The sequence below is a fragment of the Glandiceps talaboti genome, chromosome 13 (genome assembly GCF_964340395.1).
Source record: "Glandiceps talaboti chromosome 13, keGlaTala1.1, whole genome shotgun sequence".
NCBI classification, from domain to species: Eukaryota; Metazoa; Hemichordata; class Enteropneusta; family Spengelidae; genus Glandiceps; species Glandiceps talaboti.
Genome location: NC_135561.1, coordinates 17559461 through 17580893, shown reverse-complemented (window position 1 = coordinate 17580893; position 21433 = coordinate 17559461). Strand labels below are relative to the sequence as shown.

Here is a 21433-nt window from a genome sequence, read left to right as displayed (position 1 = left end):
TGACGTCAGTGGTAATTTGCATAACAAAAGATAATCCCAGCCTCCGGTTTCATGTGCAAATGATGTGTAGAGGTTTTGTCTACGTCACATGCGTCGTGACATCAACCGCAAACGTGTAACGTCATTGACATGTGACCACCAGACAGCTTGCTCGCGCTTGGGCGGTAGACGTTATTACGCCGAGGCCATATTTCTACATGTAATCGTGAATGTAAATACGCGTAAGTATGACAATCTCATGTTATTTTCCTAAAGACTTCACCAGTGTATGATCAGTGTCACCGTGGTTGATTCATAATACTCAATATATCATGTGTATTTTCAGGCGCAATGTCGAAAAGGGCGAATCCTGGTGTCGAGGTTACTGCTCCAAAAGTTGAATGTGACGATGCTGGTCAAAATGCTGGTCCCAGAAAGAAAATAATGCGTTTCTCGGTCAGACATGATATATTACTCCTGCGAGAGGTGTTAGCACAGAATCCTATCGCAGTACACCTCAAAGAATCGGGAAAAGCGTGGGGGAGGGTGGCAGAACGTCTCATGGAAACTGATGAGTCGTTTAAAATCGACAGTCGGAGGTGTAGGGAAAGGACATACCGTCTTCTAGATTATTACAAGCAGAAGGACTTTACTAGTTTGCGAAGGTAAGAGAGGGTTAGATGATTGGGGGAGGGGGGAGTGTATAGAGAAAAAGTTTATGATTGTAATTAGTTTATTCTAGAGATGCAATGAAGTTCTTATTTTTCATCCTATTTCATTTCGTTTTCTTATAAGTTATATAATTTATAACTTAAGTGTTTACCAGTACAAAATATTTCACCAGTTCATCTTGTGAATGAAAACCAATTATTTATAAAAGTCAATTCAGAACAGACTAAAGTTGAACTTGAGCAACTATTGAAATTCAAATACTATTAAGAATCAACTTGGGGTATGTAGTTCCACGGCATATCACATTCAGTGTTTTTGCCAAGGGCTGGGAACTGTGTAACAGGAAGGGTGTAAATCTGTTAAAACTGGCATAGTTTCCCATACTATTGGTGGGGAACCCTGGTAAAATAACAAAGTAACTCATTTAGATTTTGCCTACTTATCACCCATGACAGAAACACTGACATTGTATCAGGGCTCGAAATAAACAGTAGTCCCATGCCCAAAGACGATTACCAATTCTGGTCATAACAAAGTAACTCGTTTAGATTTTACCTACTTATCACCCATGACAGAAACACTCACATTGAATCATGGCTCAAAATAAACAGTAGTCCCTTGCAAACAGACTACCAATTCTGGTCATGGGGCTACCATAGTTTGCAGCTGATAGCCCACTCAGGCTAACACTGATTACGTGATGAGAATGGAAGATTTATGGACATGAAAGTATTTTAATAAGCAAATATTTCCAATTGAGGAAATCTGTTTTCAGTTCAGGAATATCAAGCTACAGGTCACAGTACTTCGGCTAGCAATTTCTGAAACTGGTAGCCCACTAGGACTACCAAAGAAAAGTTAATTTTGAGCCCTGCATTGAATTCTGCAAAAGTACATGTGATATTTAGTAATTATATTGATTTCAGCTCAGACCACTAAATCCATTTAGTGGTCTGAGATTTCAGTGACTGTAGGTGTTTTGGCCGCTAGTACAGGATCTCTTCAGGTCCTAATGATCTCAATGGAGACTTAGTATATAGTTTAAAATTATTTTACCACTATCCAGCTTCTTCCTCTAGCTCTGAAAGATGTCCTGTGGTAGCTAGGGCAAAATTATGTTACAGGATAACCTTGTTTCATAAGACACACTTTTGTATAGCAAGATGGAATTTATACCCCAAATTCACGTACTTTTGAAAATAATTTCCACTTACCTCATTTTCTTACCAATAGATGCATTATACATTCAAGATTTTGAAAATGAGAGCTAAATTTAAATGTGCAAAGGGTATTTTTTTTTCAAACAACCAACACTGAAAATTATTAATACTATTAAAGGTGGGAAAAATAATAATTGTGTTTCCGATAACATGGCCTACCAAAATAGGGTAGGTAGGTCGGGATTTGATTTTCTGCTCTTTTTAGTTTTTTCATCCAGTTAATTTACACAATTAAGCAAATACTTTTTCCTCCAATCTATATCAGAACAGGAACAGAAGAGGAGTTCAGAGAGAAGGAGAAGTTACTCCAAGACATTAAGAAACTAGAAGACAACAAAACTGCCTTGCGGATAAAGCTTGTTGTAAACAAAGATTATGAAAGAGAAAAAATATCACAGATGAAAAAAACAGCTGCAGCTGCTATGGAAACACCTATCACAAGTGGTATGTTTGACTTATACACTTACAAAGCTTTATTCTGAAATACTCAAATGTATAAAAATCTGATTACAGACAGTATGTGATACTTTAGAAGATTCTGAAAGTAACATTTAATGATATTGACAGTAATAATACACCTGAAACTTGCAGTTATTGCCTTCATATTTGTGTTAGATAACTTGATTTGAGTTGCTTTCTTGACATTTGTAATGTATTTGCTGAACTAGGTGTATTATATGGTCCGAGTGAATCACAGCTGTTTGTTGGTCTGAGGGTAAATTGGAAGTCAACCACTATTAACCTCAATACATCAAGCAATAAAAATCTTCCTAGCTCATTTGCTGCAATTTTTCATTTCATGAAGAAAAGAGAGCAGTTGCAGAATGGCTTATTAGGCTCTGTCACCTCCCCACCATACTATCAGAATGAATGTGCAAAAGTTAGCTGTGCTCATAGACTTGGGAGGGTCTATGCTCTGCTTTGCTGTCTGCTTAATTCTACCTAAACTTATTGACAAGTTTCTGAAACATCCTTTAATAACATACGTTAAGGGTCACAAACTGAGTTTAATCATGTTTTGGGATTATTTGTACTGCATATTTAAAACGGTACTCGTATTATTGTACCTATTGAAGCACACTTAATCACCACTAGCATTTGACTGAACTCAAACCTGGTATTAAGATATAACTCATAAATGATATGATGACGTAATTTACGATATATATAAAAACATGTTCTGGCAATCCCTACTATGCAATCAACTGTTCTAACCATGCCATAAGACAATTGGGGTGGCTTCCTACTGAATGAGTTGAACAAATCATGTCACAAAGTGCAGAGCAGTAGTGCCCCAAGTTATCTTTCCAACCATTTCAGTCTAATCAGTAGACATTCATATCACACTAGATCAAGTTCTTTCCCTATTTATATTCCAACCTTCAATACTCAGCGTCAACGTTCATTCCGTATATCTGGCGCAAAAATTTAGAACAGCTTACCCCCACATATTCATAATACAAACTCAGTGCAACTTAAAGCTTTTACGTATGAGAAATTATCCGAATTAGATGAAAGTGAGTTTGTTTATTTCTGATAGTCTGGTTTCGTTCTATTTACATTTTCATCCATATTTGGTCTGGTCAGATTTTGTCTTTTTAGTATATTTTGTCTGTTATGTATTGTATTGTAGTGGTCTTTGTATCCTTTGTGTGAGAGGACCACAATGGTAATAAGTTGTTATGTCATCCTCGGCAAAAGGTATTCAGTGATGTATCTGTTTTGTTTCTCCTATGAATTAGATAGCTGTCGTATTGTATATCCATTTCAGTTTGTGATTTTTCGAATATTTTTTTTTTTGCCAAATCAAATCAAGACAATTGTATTGTCAACATTGACATCAAAATTATACTGGGATGTGTGAGTAAAAAAGGTTTAAACTCAGTTTGGGCCACTTTAAAATGACTATATCTTTTTTCATTGTTGTACATTTGTAGGCAATGATGACAAAATTAGCCACAACAACTACTCAAATACGGCAGAAGAACCATCAAAAGTATGTTGTACGTGTAATGCCCAAACAGACGGTGTCCTGTTGTATTTAAAACAGAAACAAGCTGAGGATACAGTGCTGAGAAAAGAGGAATTAGCTCTACGAAGGGAAGAACTTAAGTTAGAGCGAGAACGGATTGAATTAGACAGGCAGCGCCTTCAAATGGAACAAAAAGAACGAGAAGAGCGTTTTCGTCTCGAGAGTCAGGAGAGATCTGCACTTATTGATATATTGAAACAAAAGCTGATGTGATTAAAAGAGGTTTGGGGAGGAGGGGTATTAACTAAACTGTTGATAGTCATTCTGACTTTTGTAACATATCTTTCCATATGGTAACCATATTTAGTTGATAAAGAGAGGAATAAAACACTGTGACAGTAGTTTTTAGAAATCTGGACGTGAGTTTCTGCATGTTCTGCACTGTAATCTAGTCAAGGAAGTAGGGTGCCCTCTACGACACATTGTGGAAAGGATGCATGTAGCATCAACAAATGTTATACTGTATTGTCTTTAGAATATATTACAGTTCATTATGTGTACACAGTTAGTTATAAATAAATAAGAATTGACAAGTGTTTTTCAGGACTATAAGAAATAAATCTGCACCTAAATACAGATTAGTTTTATTTGTGATAAAAAAATGTATACTGCACCGAACATCTCTTTATAGATAAATAATCAATCAATCAATTAATCAATCACTTAAATTTATAAACCATCAAACTCCAGAGCATTGTTCTGTTCAGTGATGTTGAATGGTTAAACCACACCATAACCTTTTGTATACAGGTAGTTTTAGTCTCCAACAGGTGCAATAATGACTGCCACATTTGTCGAAAAAATTCAGTATAACTTGAAATGTGGGGCAACACATTTGATGAAGACTTGCTGAATGTGTTGAGAAATGTACTTTGAGTGTAGACTCGAATCATGTGACCCATAAAATTACTATGAACACCTGGCTGATCAAAGAGTGGTGAGGTTGCATTTTTCAAAGAAGTTTATTTCGATATTCTGTTGCTAGATTTAGATGAAAGTTCTTGCTATCACTACTGTGTGGTCCACTCCGCAAGCTACATTGGTCACTTCACCTGGAACATGTACCTGAAAACACAAACAGATGCAATATATAACACTGTGCTGATGTTATACATAATATTACACATCGTTCTAACCTATTACATTCCATTGCTTTAAAATGAACATTGCCCTCTGGTGTTGGCACTGAGCATGAGCACGACAGTTGAATCTTCCAATCTATGTATTTGTATGTTTTAAAGTTTACATACAGCTGTAATGAATAATATAGGTTAAATTCATCCAAAGTTTAATTAAATATGTTTGCCACTGAAGCATCTAAGTTTCTCAGTTTTAAAGGAAGAGGAAATTCTCGGTACCTGAAATAGAATATTACTGCCTATAGGCGCATCATAAAAAGAACGAACATTCAATTTCTTGATCAACATCTTAATTTACACTCCATGACCTTCATATGTATTAGTATAGGCACGCATTAGAATTAGGCCACCCTCTTTCTCTTTTTGACCCTCTGGCATGAGGTAAAATGCTACTGCAGGTACTGAGAATTAGAGATCCAAGGAAAAACCTGTCATGGAGAGTAGGATCACACCGCATCGTACAACTCTCTTCGTATATGTGTCCTATGTAGTCATAATCATTCGCTCTATTCAGCTGAAAAGAATTAAACTTTCACTGTGAACATCATTTGGTCTTCCTCTTCACTAAACAGTAATAATTAGTAGAGATATATCCATGACCATGTTAACTCAATCTTAATCCTTAACTTGTCATTAAGTCTTAGAATTCTGTGATAAAGCCAAACTTGCCTTCATTGGAAAATACTGATCATTCGTATGGCCCAATCCTAGACATCCTGTTTCATTTCTTCCCCAAGTAAAAAGTTCTCCAATTGCTGAAAAAAAGTATTGGAAGTATATGTATTGGAAGGTAAACTGCAAGATTTCTTATAGCTGGCACTCCTTATCACACACTTGTGAGTGTCCTTGGGTTGGGAGTGGGGGGTCGGGAGTGGGGGTGGTAATAAATGATACAGATGATACAGTGCCTCATAGCGAATGTTGCGATCAAAGTGCTCTAACACAGTTCATACGTTTAAAGGTCAAATGAAATTTCAGGACTTTCCATACATTTTCGTCAGTTTTCCCAAAATAATCAGATCAACTTTGGTCATTTTCCATGAGTGTTCATCAGTGGAGTACATATTATTTGTCAACATGTATTATTTTTCTACATTTATATCATCTAATTGATACTTCAACTGCATTTCTCCAACAGTCCTTTGAGGACATTTCGGGAGTGTATGAATTAGATAAAACTATTACCCCTGGCACAGACCTATAATGCCACAATGACTTTATATTTTCCTCACATACGTGGGAAGCATACAATCCACTGCAACCTTAATAAGCGCATGGGATTAAAACATATCCACATTGCAACCTTTATCCTGCCAAGTCCCCAATTATACAGCTGTGCAGACTGGGGCACCACCACTGTTCAAATATTGCCCACAGACGAGCTATTCAGACACAAACTAGACTGTACAATACATCGTGTTGCTCCACCCTCGCTGGCCTGTGCTATGTGAAAGGGGTGTCCATGTTGTACCGATGTGTGAGGGCGCCCCCATCACGGCACAACTTACAGACTAGTTTCAAAACGAAATTTGCAGATTCTGAGCTGGCCACTCTAACCATTTGTTTATCGTGACTCCGCATGACTGTAATATTATACTGATTGATCAAAAGAAGTTTGTAGATATATCAAGACATGACTTACAGTTGATTGCTGCAAAGTGATGAAGTCCACACCTTATCTTTGACACTTTAATATCTTTGTTAAATTGACTATAGCCAAACAAAGATCGTGGTATTTGTTCTGGAGTTTTACTTTCCCGTAGATTAGGTCCTTTTCCTAGAATACCATATCCCCATACAAACACCTGACCTGCCTCTGAATACAGAAATTGCTAGCATTAGTAATGCCATTAATTAATTAGCAGCCATGTTTCCCATAATACTATTCACACACAGCATTAGCAATACATCTTGGAAACAGAAATTCAACTACTCGAATGCTCTAGAAGCCACAGTTTTTTCACACAATGATCTGGAACAATATCAGACATAATATTTATAAATAAACTAAGTATAATAAATTCATTTCATGCTCAAGCATTAATTAAATTAATCCTCATTTGTTTGTACACAAATAATTACAAGTTGAGAAAAAACAGGATCTGTACATTTCACAAATTAATACTAATCATGACCTACCATTCAATATGGCACAAATTGTACCTCCTGTTGCTATGTCAACCACTTTACCAAGTTTGAAAGGAAGATATGTTGGTGAGTTTACCTGAAATGATAAAGTGCACATTTAAAGTATTTCTTTATCAGTAAAATCGTTACCTTGGTTTTTTCAACCTAGGCAGTATAATTTTAAACATGAAAAGAAAACAACAAAAGTAAACCAAATTTGAAATGAATGCCTCCTGTAGGTGTATGTATGTACCATTGTAAGAGCACTACCAACAATGAGGGTGTGGATATATGGACTATTCCATTTTTACATAGGGACATCTACCACTGACGAAAAATTGTTTATGCCAATTATGCTAATTACCTTGCACAGATCTCAACCCCAAAAATAATCATTTCTAGCAATTATCCCGAAGTATGTGTGTAATAAATTTCGTTTTGAATTGAGTCAGCTTTTTCAGAAAACAATGATCCAGACAGACAGACAAACAACATAATCACAAAACCTGCACTAACTACATGAAGAATAGTGTTCCTTGTGAATAAAGAATCCAACAACATACATGTACTGATACAAATACTGACCTGTGTTGTGTCTGTAACCAATGACAACTGATTGTATTCTGAATTTCCCCAGCCAAAGACTTCACCTTTGTCTGATTAGAATAATGAAAATAATCAAACACGGTCTTTCACTTTCAAAGAATACACACATACACACACACACACACACACAAACACACCAGTACAAGGATACATAATGTAATGCATGAACATAACCTTTGGAAAATTGCAAATAGTTGATAATTACAGTGTCAAATGAAAGTGACATTCTGCTATCCAGCTAAGTTCCCACTCTTTTGTAAAATGTTGAATGAAACAAACAAAAAATATCTCATTCATACTTACTCAAAATTATGTTGGAATATGCACACTTAAAAAAAAAGTATCTCAGTGTACTAAATATACAAGTTCATCATCTATATATTTCACCAGTTAGCTAGGGAGTAGGGCTAGATTGCAGTTAACAAAACTCGTTTCGAAATTTAAACTGGAGTTTTGGAGCATGTTACTGAACCAGGTACAATGAGACCACATGATATATTACTCTGGTAGTTGAGCCTTCAGTTTACTAAGATAGACACAAACTAAAACTATTGTCACAACATGTTAATACAACAGTGATAAGCTATTGAATGGATGTTGGTTTAATTATAGTCTCAGTAGGAGGTGTCTGTGAAAACTAGTTTATTTAGAGTTCCATGAACTTGCAGTGTACTGTTTTGGGACTTCCAATGTTTACACTATCTTGATCACAGGGTGATTAGCATCGCACAACAGAGGAATCACTATCACCCATTTATGTAATCTACCACACTGAAGAACAGTAGATTTAGTTTGTGCAAATCTTAGTAAATGGAAGGCTGGATTACTAGAGTGGTAAATCTAATTTGTTTATGTTGTCATTTGTATGTTGTACAGTACAATCTTCTACATAAGTACAAATTATAGTTACCTGACAATGCTAAACAACAGTCCGCAAAGGATGTCACCTTGGTAACGGTTTCACCTTCAAGGTCTCCCTGCAATTTCATTGGCTCACTGGATGTATTGTAATGACCAAGTCCTGAGATGAAAGTATTGAGCAACATATTAGGGTCAAGTTGCGGTCACGGTCAAGATTGACCTGATGTGAAAGTATTGAGCAACATGTTAGGGTTAAGTTGAGGTCACAGTCAAGATTGACCTGAGGCAATGGCATTCAGCAACATATTAGGGTTAAGTTGAGGTCATGGTCAAGATTGACCTGAAGTGCAAGGCTACTGTCCGGATTCACTTGCAATGGTTAATTGGCTATGATACTATAAAGACCTTTATTTAAATTTCGAGTGAAATAAGTTTTTGTCGTCAATTTGTAGCCTGCCCATTGAGATTAACACTACACAATAAATCCAATTTGTTGCTTGACTCTACAATACCTTTACTTTTTTTGGAAACAAAAAATCAAAAACAAGACAGTTTTAACCTGCCAGCTGTGTTAGCACATTCAAAGAATGTGGAAATTTTCAATCTCCTGCCTAACTAGAATTCTCAACTTTCTTTGCTATGCTTCATCATACAGATTCCAGAATATTTGGCTTCAAGTCATTAGTGTATATGCATGCATAGTGTTATTTATTAAGAAACACGTGCTTGAAATTTTACACCATCTTAAATTTTCAAATCATTGACCCTTGACAGGGGTGGGATAGAGACAGGAGTCAAATTTTGAAACAATGAAATCATACGCTAAGACCAGAAATTATCCCCTAAACCGGTAAGTCACAAACTGAATCACCATGTGTGGGCAAAACTTTCCAAAATGGCAGCATCGAAGGGAAGTCTTGTGTTACTTTTCAGCATGCAGTTTTAGATTTGATATCTTAAACGTGTCCCATCCAATGTCAAAATACATGGAGGGTGTCATTGACAAAAATCATTACTAGGTTCAAGCCTATCTTGAAGAAAAATAAAATAAAAATTGTAGTACCATACTGGAGTGTACATGGTCATTGCATGTGCATAGTATACTTAGTACTAGTAGTAATAATATTTTTATATTTGACCAATATCTCAAACAAAAACGAAACATCACCAATGCAAACACACATACACCAGTACAGTACATGTTGGTCCAAATTTTTTAAGAATTCGTCTTTGCGCCCCCACATGGTGAATCAGAGAAAACTGGTATGTGACTTACGGGTTTTTAGGAGATGATTCTCGGTTTCAGTATCTGATTGTTAATACTTGTTTCAATATTTGACTCCTGTCTCTATCCTAACCCTGCTTTAGGTGTATGTTGAAATCTATGCAAGGCAACTAATAAGGGTAGAAAATTTACCAGTTTGTCCATCAGCTCCCCATCCACAACTGTATACTTCACCATCCTTAGTTAAAAACAAACTGTGATCATGTCCACAGGCAAGCTAAGGTGTGAAAGACAAAAGATAAAGGATTTATGACATAGAGGGCAGTATTAATATTGATAGAACAGGATTGCAGCAATTCAAGTTTTCATCACCCCACAACTGATGATGTCCAAGCAATGGACTATTGTTAAATGATATTCTTGAATTATTTTGTAATGCCCAATGCTACGTTTGACACTTTGCCAAGCCTGTTGACTTGGACAGACTGGATGTTACTCATTGCAACCGATATTCAGAACTCTTGGTCATGATACATGTATGACACTGCCTTTGGTTTACTAATCGATTCTTCAATTTAGTAGATTTACACAAGTGGGTGATAGTGTTTCTTCTGTTGTGCGATTCTGATCACCCTGTGATCAAGATAGTGTAAACATTGGAAGTGCCAAAACAGCACTGCAAGTACATGGAACTCTAAATAAACTAGTTTTCCCGACGTCCATTCAATAGGTTATCACTGTCGTATCAATATGTTGCGAAAATAGTTTTAGTTTGTGTCTATCTTAGAAAACCGAAGGTTCAACTTCCAGGGTAATACAAACACTAAAGAACAAATCATTTCCCAGAATTACACATGTATGCATCAAATTATTATCACAGGATTGCAATAATACCTGTTTGACTGTATCACCAAGTTTTCTGATCCTGTGAATGGTGGCACTACCTTGATATTGTTCATTCTCAACAATTGGTCTTCCACACTGCCCTTGTGCATTATTACCTAGAGAAAATACTGTAAAACAATACAATTACAATATTCATTGTGAGAGCCTCATATCAATGGTTTTCCTCTTATTTTGAGCTAAAGTGTTTGTGTTTTGTGAGACAGACTTTGGCCTGTCTATTACTTAGTCTAGCCGACAGAACCCATCGGCTTTCCTCCTTAAACTCCATCAATTAAATACTTTGTTTGCTGTCCTTGAATTTCCCCAAAACCTAATAGGTAGACAGGGGAAAACACAAACCCTAGAAATATAGGAGATTATGTGATATATTTTTCTAATACCTCCTTCCTGGTCAGTTAGAATGAGCGAGTGGGCTCTTCCGCATGATACTTGTTGTACCCTGGTACCCAGAGGTTTATTTAGGGGTACATTTATTTGGGTTGGTCTGATGACATAGTCCAGTATTCTACCTACAAATAGAAAAATAACAAGATTCATTACACATTGCAGAAGAAAGTAAATATCGAAAACTTAGGCCTAAAAAGAATAATTGTTTGGTTTCGGTTACCCGACATCTCACCTAGATTTTCACTGCCGACCCTAAACTTTTTTTACGTATTCGAGAAAAAAATAATAAAATCGCAAAAATTGTGAAGTCTCATGAGAAACAGTGGATGCAGAGACTGACATCAACTTAAAAAGACAAAATAAAATAATTCTTCCCATCTGTAATGCTGTGCATCTATCTGATAGGAAGAAATAAACAACACATACACCATTTGGAAAGTAATGGAAAACCTGAACTAGACACTCACACAGAAAAAAATATATATAATAAAATAAAAAAAAAAAAATCTACCTTTAAAAAATAAATGTATACATATGAAATCCAATGTCTGACATACACATGCAGCGAGAGAAACCCACCTCAAACATGAAAACACCCCTACGGGATAATGGAACATCCCATGTGGACTTTTAACCAAGTGATTATGTATCATCATACCAAAGACCCTACAAGTCTATGATTATACAACCATACCTCACAGACTTCCATTGTAAAAGACAACCTATTTTGACAAAAAATCACTCTTTTGGATGTAACTTGAAAACCACTGATCGGATCGCTTTCATTTGAACAATTTTTCATCTGCACACCACCATAAGCAATGTCCCTACCAAATTTGATATTTTTGATATTTCTCACTTTAAGTTGTTCACACACACACACACACACACACACACACATACATACACACCCACACATACATACATACATACATACATACATACATACATACATACATGTACATACATACATACATACATACATACATACATACATACATACATACATACATACATACATACATACAGACATACGTGTACACACAGACAAAACTTCATGCCTACAGCACACTGAAGCTCAGTTCAGTTGTGCTAAAAATGTGAATTTATGTGATTCTGTGTACATAGAGTGATTGAATGCTAATTTACAAACAGGTATACAATAATCTTTGGAATAACATGTTTTCACCTACACACCATACACGTTTCTCCACTGTCCGCTTTTACCAGCTTGACACACTCTACAACAATGTACTCTACCCTGAAGAAGACCTCCTGTGTGAGGTCCAAACGATGGTAACAAAAATTAAAGTTTAACGTAGACAAAATGACTTGTCATTTCTTTTCCCAAACCCAATAATATTTGCATGTTTGTACAAAATCAAGTTACTTTTTGTGCATGTCTACTTTTCGGCAATGTCACTTTTGCCTAGACTGTAAGGGGTTGACTGATGTGTGAGGGCGCTGCGGAACGGCATACCTTACAGACTATTTTTTGCCTTCCTCAGAACAAACGTTTCTGAAAAAACGATATGAACAAAAAGTATCTTGGTGGTGTCTTAACGAATATTATTCTTATTACAATCATGTATATTGCATTTGAAGCTCCTACCATAAATTACAGAGGTATGCAATACTGTTTTGAGCACATGTACTGTAATGAAAATACTGATAGTATATGTATATGAGTGCATGCCAACCTACAATGCTAGAAATCACTGGTACATAATTGGTGTAATAATACCTGGTGCTCCAGTCATTTCTTGTAGTCCAAGCTGAGAGTCTGTGTTGATGCCACTACCCCAGACTTTCTTACTGTCCTTCTGATTACTGGCAAGAACTGTAAAACCATACCCACATGATATATCTGTGATCTGATCACACAAAATATAGAAAGTCGGATATTAAAATCAACATTTCTTGATTTTTCCCTAGTTGCGTAGTTATATGACAGAATAACCCTTTGCTCTAAAACATCATTTACTGTTCAAAAAAGATGGCGACAATATTTTTTTTACTGCACATTCTGTTTTGCCATTTTCTGACAACAGCAGCATTATACAAATGTATGGTGGTAAATAAATGCATACTACAGCACATTGCAGGTGGTTATTGATTGTTCACACACACACACTCTCTCTCTCTCTGTGTCAGAAACCAAATGAAAATAAGACTTGTGAAAATGACAACTGTAGTCTGTTGTCAAGGGAACCAACTTGGACAGACATCAGAACAGAAAGAACAACTTTCTCAATAAATGCACACCAAAAAAGTCTTAAATCTTTTTTTTGGTCATTTGTACATTTCAATCTTCTACATAAGTACATTTATAGTTACCTGACAATGTCACTTTTTTTTAAACGAGTGATTGAGTAAATTTGAATTTTTTGTTCCATGGCTTTCTATGGGTTGTTTGAAATTGCACAACTTTCCACGATTTATGCACCCTCTTCCCATCTGCATTTGAGAGTCTTAGATATTATGAAAGAGGTGATCATTCTTACCCATCCATACTCAGAATCCACTGGATACACATACATTTCTGAACAAATTAAGAATAGATTTCTCACCCTTTCATCCAGATCTAATCGGTATGGCGTCATCTGACACTTCCTTCGATGTTTCCCAGTGCCTTTAGTTTTCACAAATGTAGGAATTCCTAATGCACCAGTGAATGAAAATCCCCAAACATACAATCTCTGAGCTCTTTTACTTGTTTCACCTACATACTGGAAAATTGGCATATTTTCAACATCATCTTTTGTCTGCTTTATTTTCTTTTCATAAACGTTTTTCTTGGTTTTTCCTCTTTTCAAAAGTAACTGGCTTTGTCGAATTTGTTTACGCAGGAATTCTGAAGTGTTGAAAGTTGAGTAATAATTGTTGAACTGCATTCTGTCATTTCTGACAAATTCTGTACAGTTTATATTTTTGCTTTGATGTGAGGGAGTTGGTAGTAAGACTGCATTGTTTGTATCCCTCAATGAAGTCAATGAATGTCCTTGTCTATGCATATAAGCAAATGCGCAAAGAGACTTAGAATAGATTCCATCATATGTTTTGGTTTCCAGATACGAGACTAGACTACACACAAAATGGTGATTTTTGAGGTTTCCGCTTCGTGCCAGCAACATTTTATTTCACAATGGCTTGTAATTTTTTAACTTGATATGTCTTTACACATCTGCAAAATTTCACATAAAAAAACAGCAATTTAATACTCTAATTTATCTTAATAAAGGTAAAAGAGATTAATGAAGACATCAAGAAACTATTTCACATATTTATCATACATACAGGTAATCACTTGTGTATAGTATTTCTTGTAAAGTAGCTTCTATGCCATGCTTGTGTACACATGGACCATTCACGAAATATTTCATATTTTTATAGTCCCTACTAAACCACCCTGCACTACCACCACCACCACCACCTTATCATCATCATCCACATCACCACAATCATTATTGTCATCGTTGCCATCATCATCATCATCATCATCATCATCATCTTCATCATCATTATCATCATCATCATCACAACCATCATCATCATCACTTTCACTAACATCATCATCATCATCATCATCATCATCATCATCATCATCATCATCATCATCATCATCATCATCATCATCATCACCCTCATCATCATCATCATCATCATCATCTTTGCTGTTGTTGGATGACTTTGAATGAGTGATAAATGAAACAGCGGGCCGCCCATTTAAATATTCTAATAGCACAGGTACCTAACTAGATTGTCATCATCAACATCATCATCATTAGTCCTACTTGCAGAAAATTACGGGGCGCGAATCAAGCCCCAACTTTACTCCGTCTGCAAGCAGAACTACGTCATCGATATCAACAATTTTATTCCATTTCGCTCCCCAATTGAATACCAGCAACAAATTAAAATCAAAGTAAGGTAAAATAAAGTAATTGGTCAAAGCAACAGTGTAACGATCTTTTCCGCTATCTCTATCACTACGAAATGTAAGCAAAGGCTATGATTATATATTTATGTGACACAATTTAAAAACTGGCTCCCGCATGCACATTACCTCAAATGGGCGCAGACATCTTGGAAAATATTAAATCTCGCGAGGTTACATAAAAGCCCGCGAGATTACAGTGAATAGCGACATGTTTTGATAATTATATCAAAAGGTATTGACATATGAGGGTATGCTTATTTAAAAAAAATTACAAATAATATGTTTTGAAGGATATGTGAAATAAGATTGGCTTGGTTCTGTCAATTTTATGATCACCGGATCCGGACGCAAGTACAAGTGGCCGGCTCGTCCGTCAAGGGGTTGGACACCCCATATAGTCGAGGTGTGAGGTTTATCTGCAGAAGTCTTGTAATAATTTGACTCAGATCGTATCAAATACGTTATTCAATTGTCACTTGACTCATTTAAACTTATCAAATATATTACGGCACCGATGATGTTATCGTATCATGATTAAAAAATGCTTTAGTACCGAACAATTACGCCACAAAATACACTGTCTAGTAATAGGCCACAAGTCAATCAACTGTGTGGACCCCGAGAAGTTGCCTTAGTGAATGTTGGGATATACATTTCTAGCTAACACATCCGGTGAACAGGGCGCAGTGTTCGACAGAATCTGTAGGTAAGAAAAACTAAATATCATTTGTTTATAATACATCTGGGTTGTTTTTTGGGTTAGTCGAAACACAGTGAAGATCTGGGTTTTGTTGGATTTCGATAGACGTCTCCAAAAATCGACATTTTGGGTAGGGTTATCAACTTGTCACATGTTTTATTGTGTGAATATGTCATGAATGACGTGCATTCAGCGTGTTCCGTATGGACACATTGCATTGCAAGCTGTTACGAAAGCCCCGAATCTCAAATTACTCCACAATAACGGTAACCAAAGGTTATAGACTGGAGAAATAACATTCAATAATTGAAAGTCATTTTTGGTGTAATTTTAAAAGCATGGTCTAACATTAGTTCTCATATTAGGTGTAATTATTAGTAATATAGTAGCGCAGCGTTCGTTTGATTTGAGTATTTTTTTCCTTTCTGTTTTTTTATATCTTTTTTCGTTCTGTCGTTTACCCGGAAACAAACGACAGAACGAAAAACGGTCAAAACTAGAAAGAAAGAACAACTCCAAATCAAACAAACGCTACAATTCGTGTAGCTATTCTCACATTAGTGAGTATGATCCAATGATAGCCAAATTTTGTTGTTGTGAGTCAAAGTGCTAGTGATAAAAACTGACATTTCTTGTGAGTCACCACATAGTAAGAGATAGAGGAACACCAAATTTTGCATGTTCAAGGAAAAAATAATAAAATAAAGTTTAAAGTTTATTTATTTTCTAAAGCGCCTTTTCTATTTATTAGTATTCAAAAGCGATGTACATAAAATAGATTTAAAAGCATGGTAAAACAATATAATAAAGCTAAAAACAACAAAATGTTTACAATAATTACAAAAAGGCTGAAATGACTACTTAGTAAAGGCATGTGGTAAAATCACAAAAATTGTGTGAAGTCTTGCCAGAAATACTGGCTGCAGAAACTGACATCAACTAATAAAAAGACAATAAAAAACTTCCTATCTGTAATGGCTGTACATAGGATGGGAAGATTTCAATAACACAGAGATCATTTGGAAAACACACAAGTACCTGACCTACATGTAATGATGTATAGACACACACCTTGAAAAAAAAATGCAATAAAAAAAAAAAAAATGTACCTACCCCACTATTCTAAAATTGTGTGTAATCGGAACCAAACAATTTTTTATAGGCCTTAGAGGAGGGCACACTGATGATATCTTTTATGTTATTCTGGGCCACTTTTTCTTTATAATTATGCCAAAGTGTGTTCCTATTCCAACCTGAGCCTCTACACGTGTGTGATTTTCTGTAGGTGAGGACTCCCTAGCTAGCCATAATAAACCACCACATCACAAACCAGTATTGTACAAATAAACTGTAGCAAGTTAAAAAAAACCCAAAAAACATAACTGTAATTTATTGATTTTCAACAAACTGGTATAATATTTGAACTGGTGTCACACTTTCTGTTTTTTGGAAACTAATTACTACACTTTTGGCATCAGTTATTGTGTAGTGTAACTGTGTACCTCTCTCCCTGTCAAATGCATATCAAGTAAAAAACTGAAAGACGTTTACATATATAGAAGAAACTTGATATATCTGAGGGTTTCAACTCAAATAATGTACCATAGTTTCGTATACGCATTACGATAACTACAATCGTCTCCATCGTATAGTCAAACTGGTTACTCTAGCACAACATTCATTTTTTAGCCCTTACAACTTACACTGACAGCGATAGTTTAATGGTATTGGCGAGTTGATATAATCTGTGATAATGTCATCACTTCCTTCCTGAGTTAATCAAACATGGCCGTAGTGATTGAAGATTAGTGAGCAACTGTTGTGGAATGAAGTAACCAATTACAACTGCATTACTGCTGACATGCACTTTTCAGCCTTTCCCCAGCAGGTGTTTTAGCTATATTTTCAGTGAAATCTGTCCGTTTTTACTTTACTAGACTACATGTATATTACCGTAATGCTTTGAAGAAACTTTCAAAATTGTTTTATATTGGCTTCATCTTATCCCAGATTTCATTGTCTACTATTGTCTGCACAGGTTTATTTTACTAGCCAATCCATAAGTTTGAGTAACCATGGCACGTGGACAACAAAAGATCCAATCCCAGCAGAAGAATGCAGAGAAGAAGAAGAAGATGGACAAAGCTAAAGGAGCTGACTCAAAAGCTGCTGCTAAAAAGGCTTTAATTTATCAATGTCCTGTTTGTAAGGTATGTATCAAGCTTAAACCTGCCCTAGCTGCAACTGGGACATTTTTAGAAACCTCATCCCAACTTACTAACATATAAAAGTCTCCATGGTCATTGGGTCTGAACTCACGGGGCGTAATAATTCATAGAAAAAATGAAGTTGTATATATGTTTTATTCACAGACACAAATGCCGGATCCAAAGACATTCAAGCAACATTTTGACAGTAAACATCCAAAGTCACCCGTGCCAGATGCGATTAAAGATTTGTAAAATAGGTAAGGCATAAATACAAAATTGTGGTTCCGATTACATTCAATTTTGAAATAGGTGGGATAGGGAGATTTTTAAATTTAATTTATTTATTTTTTTTTCATGTGTGAGTGTCTAGTTCAGGTTTTCCATTGTTTCAAAATGGTCTCTGTGTCGTTTATTTCTTCCTATCAGACGTACAGCCATTACAGATTGGAAGAATAGTTTTTATATTGTCTTTTTAGGTTGATTTTATTATTATTTTTCTCGAATATGTAAAAAAAAGTTTAGGGTCGGCGTGAAAGACTAGGTGGGGTCAGGTAACCAAAACCAAACAACTTTTTTATTTGGCCTAAGTATCCATTATATTGTGTACTTACATATTGTAGCCGTTTGTAACCAGGTCAGCAAGTTGGTAAATTCCACACATGCACATGCACATGCACGCACACACACAAACTCATGCACACATGCGCATGGTCTGTCGTTTCATGCATAAAGGGGAACCACACTCCAAGAAATAAGGTATTTTCATAAACTTTGGGTTCGGGGGGGGGGGGGGGGGGGGTATTTTAACATCACATTAGTAATTTTAATGTCACTAGTTTTTTTTCCTTGGTTGCTAATAAACCCCAAATTGTAATTCTTTTTCACCTTTGTTGCTCTTTCAATGGAACACCAGCGCCTTGGGGTTCTGATTCTTTTTCACCTCTATTGTTCTTTCAGTGGTACACAATTGCCTCATGGGTTTATCATTTGTGAATAATTATTAGATGCACACTCTGAATATTCATGACTTTATCTGAAGGAAATAATGTCTTAGAAGTCATGAATATTCAGTGTGCATCTAACAAATATTCATGAATGATAATCCCATGAGGCAATTGTGTACCACTGAAGGAACAATAATGGTGAACAAGAATTTCAAATTGGCAACCAAACAAAAATTATGTGTGGTAAAATCTTGAAATGACTCCAGAACCCCAAGGCACTTGTCTTTCAGACGTAAAAAATTGAGATTACTTTAAAGATTGAACTCGACACATCTCATCATACATTTGTATCTTTACATAGTTTGTCTTGTTTGTTTGTTTACAGCTTCATGGTATATTTTCTACAGTAGTTTATGAAAAACACAGACAGACAGAATGGGAAATCGTAATCACCAATATGAAAAAAAAGGTGTAATGACTGCAAAGCAGCAAGACCTCTCAGCAGGAGTTTGACATCATGAAGAAATGGAGAGAAATTTAGAATTTTTCAAGAAGTGTATAGTTGGACTAATTTTCAGTGAAATTTCAGGGGGTGGGGGTGGGGGGTGGGGGTTAGGGGGTAGGCCAACAAGTCATTGAAATTAGATTTGTTCTCAATGACAATTTCAAAAGTGATGGCCAAAAGTCACCTAGTGAAAACAACATCTGAAATGTCTGATTTTGGATCTGATATTCAACTTCAGGTACACTTTTATGATGATGCGATTTGTGAGGATTTAAATTTTACCAGTGTATTGGCTAGACATTTCAAGTTTGTATTATCTCACAATACATTATCACAAACATTGTATCTTTTGCGAGAATGACTGTTCATACTTAGTAATGAAAATTTCTACTCACAGAGTCAAAATATTTCGTGGACGTGAATCCCAAAGTGTAGTACACCCCTGATGATGCTGAATAGACATCAGCGAAAATTTGGAATTGGCTTCCAAGAAATATTGACACTGACTTGAAATTTTCATTTCTAAGATATTTTTGTCATCAATTCTTTTCAAGAGTAAATATCCCTCTGGAATAGAAAGAAATGCATCTCATTAGTCAAATGAAATCTCTCATAATTAATACTTATAAAACTTAGATTAGTATACATGTATTGTTCATGCACTTTACCAAGTACTGGGATTCTGTCCTGTTACACTTGTATCAAGTTAAAAAATTTTTTTTTTTGAAATTATGAAAATAGTGTAAATAAGAAACCCGAGTACTGTTAGTATTGTTTTGAGTCATTTGTCAATTACTGTTATTACTAGGAGTATCATTTCTGTGAATTTCTCTTGTATGAGAAGTATATTCTACTTTGCAGTATTCGCCATTGAGTTATTCTAGAATGGCGGCAACCTAAAATGCAGCATTTTCCATTGAACTGTTCTATCATGACAGTGGCCTGTCATCTCTGTGCTGTAACTTTAGGAATGGGATATAATACTAAATGTACATAACAATCAAATGCACTGTTATGCAAATGAGCAGTACATCCCCAAATTCCACAGAAAAGAGTTACCTTAAATCCTGTCAACTTCAGTTCCTTCTCTAATGTGATAAGTGTTGTAGTGACTGGATTTGTCAAAAGACAAAATAAACAAGGGTGTTCACTTTCATGTTTGATTTACATTTCATTATGAAGTCTTAATAAATAGACATATTTATTACATCGTTTTCATTAGGATACTACTCCATTTGCAATATGACGATTTTAGAAAATTATTAATGACACATAATCAGTATATAGGCAACCAATATGTAACGTCAAATGCCATCTTGCTTTGTGCACTCCAGAGGAAATCTGTACATCTCAAAAGCTTGTCACTTGACAATCAGGGCTATCCCCATACAGTTGGAACACTGAACCGTACCAACCAGCCGTCAGGAAATTTGATCTCAACAACATCCCTTCCAATCGGTGCCATTGTTTATTTCGCCTAATATTTCTCTTCTACCATTTGGCAATTAGCATACATTACATGATAATATTGATGTACATGATGAATATTCGTACTTATGAATATCAATTAACTGATCAGCACTCTTTCAGGGATGGGGAGAACCCTGTACAATTCAGTGAAGTATTGACATGTTCTGTGTAATTTTATCTATAGGTGAATGTACTTAGCTTTTCTGCAATTATTATATAGTTGGGGACTTGTCTCTCTGTCCATGGTCGTCAACCTTTGACTTCACATGCCTTGACCTCGACAAGTAATTCTGCAATGAATTATTGCCAATGATTGGTTTATTCTCATTGCATTTTCTCTGTGAACAGTAACAAAAAACTTAAACATAATGGTAGACTCACTATGTGTGTTTTCTGCTAAGCCACTATAAATGTCATAATGTAATTCAGTTCAAATAGCAGTCTACTTTTCACTTGAGCAAATGTGAGAAATGAACCCATTTTTTTTTCTCTGACTTATTTTACCGCATG

General features: G+C 35.7%; 3 protein-coding genes across 3 annotated transcripts; 2 read left to right on the top strand and 1 right to left on the bottom strand.

The window, feature by feature from the left end:
* The first annotated feature begins 127 nt into the window (after window positions 1-127).
* On the top strand, window positions 128-5852 carry LOC144444440 (uncharacterized). Its single transcript, XM_078133851.1, has 4 exons — window positions 128-221; window positions 326-644; window positions 2137-2315; window positions 3809-5852. The coding sequence occupies exons 2-4, from the start codon at window positions 331-333 to the stop codon at window positions 4114-4116; spliced, it is 801 nt and encodes a 266-aa protein (XP_077989977.1). The 5' UTR covers window positions 128-221; window positions 326-330; the 3' UTR covers window positions 4117-5852.
* Window positions 4453-14324, bottom strand: LOC144444439 (RCC1-like G exchanging factor-like protein). The gene is made up of 11 exons (XM_078133850.1): window positions 13725-14324; window positions 12899-13028; window positions 11148-11276; window positions 10756-10874; window positions 10054-10138; window positions 8686-8796; window positions 7755-7825; window positions 7182-7266; window positions 6685-6858; window positions 5712-5797; window positions 4453-4968 (listed from the first exon to the last, which is right to left on the bottom strand). Exons 1-11 carry the CDS (start codon window positions 14286-14288, stop codon window positions 4891-4893), a joined length of 1632 nt encoding a protein of 543 aa, XP_077989976.1. The 5' UTR covers window positions 14289-14324; the 3' UTR covers window positions 4453-4890.
* Window positions 14325-15736: 1412 nt separating this feature from the next.
* LOC144444659 (zinc finger protein 706-like) lies at window positions 15737-19535 on the top strand. Its single transcript, XM_078134161.1, has 4 exons — window positions 15737-15800; window positions 17833-18004; window positions 18167-18261; window positions 19334-19535. The coding sequence occupies exons 2-3, from the start codon at window positions 17870-17872 to the stop codon at window positions 18254-18256; spliced, it is 225 nt and encodes a 74-aa protein (XP_077990287.1). The 5' UTR covers window positions 15737-15800; window positions 17833-17869; the 3' UTR covers window positions 18257-18261; window positions 19334-19535.
* The last annotated feature ends 1898 nt before the right edge of the window (window positions 19536-21433 follow it).

Coding starts and splice junctions, on each gene's coding strand:
- LOC144444440 (XM_078133851.1), top strand. CDS start 331: ATGTCGAAAAGGGCGAATCCTGGTGTCGAGGTTACTGCTCCAAAAGTT. Junction 645..2,136: donor GACTTTACTAGTTTGCGAAG/GTAAGAGAGGGT, acceptor AATCTATATCAG/AACAGGAACAGAAGAGGAGT. Junction 2,316..3,808: donor GGAAACACCTATCACAAGTG/GTATGTTTGACT, acceptor GTACATTTGTAG/GCAATGATGACAAAATTAGC.
- LOC144444439 (XM_078133850.1), bottom strand. CDS start 14,288: ATGTTGCTGGCACGAAGCGGAAACCTCAAAAATCACCATTTTGTGTGT. Junction 13,029..13,724: donor GATTAGATCTGGATGAAAGG/GTGAGAAATCTA, acceptor TTGTGTGATCAG/ATCACAGATATATCATGTGG. Junction 6,859..7,181: donor AATTTGTGCCATATTGAATG/GTAGGTCATGAT, acceptor TTCTGTATTCAG/AGGCAGGTCAGGTGTTTGTA.
- LOC144444659 (XM_078134161.1), top strand. CDS start 17,870: ATGGCACGTGGACAACAAAAGATCCAATCCCAGCAGAAGAATGCAGAG. Junction 18,005..18,166: donor ATCAATGTCCTGTTTGTAAG/GTATGTATCAAG, acceptor TTTTATTCACAG/ACACAAATGCCGGATCCAAA.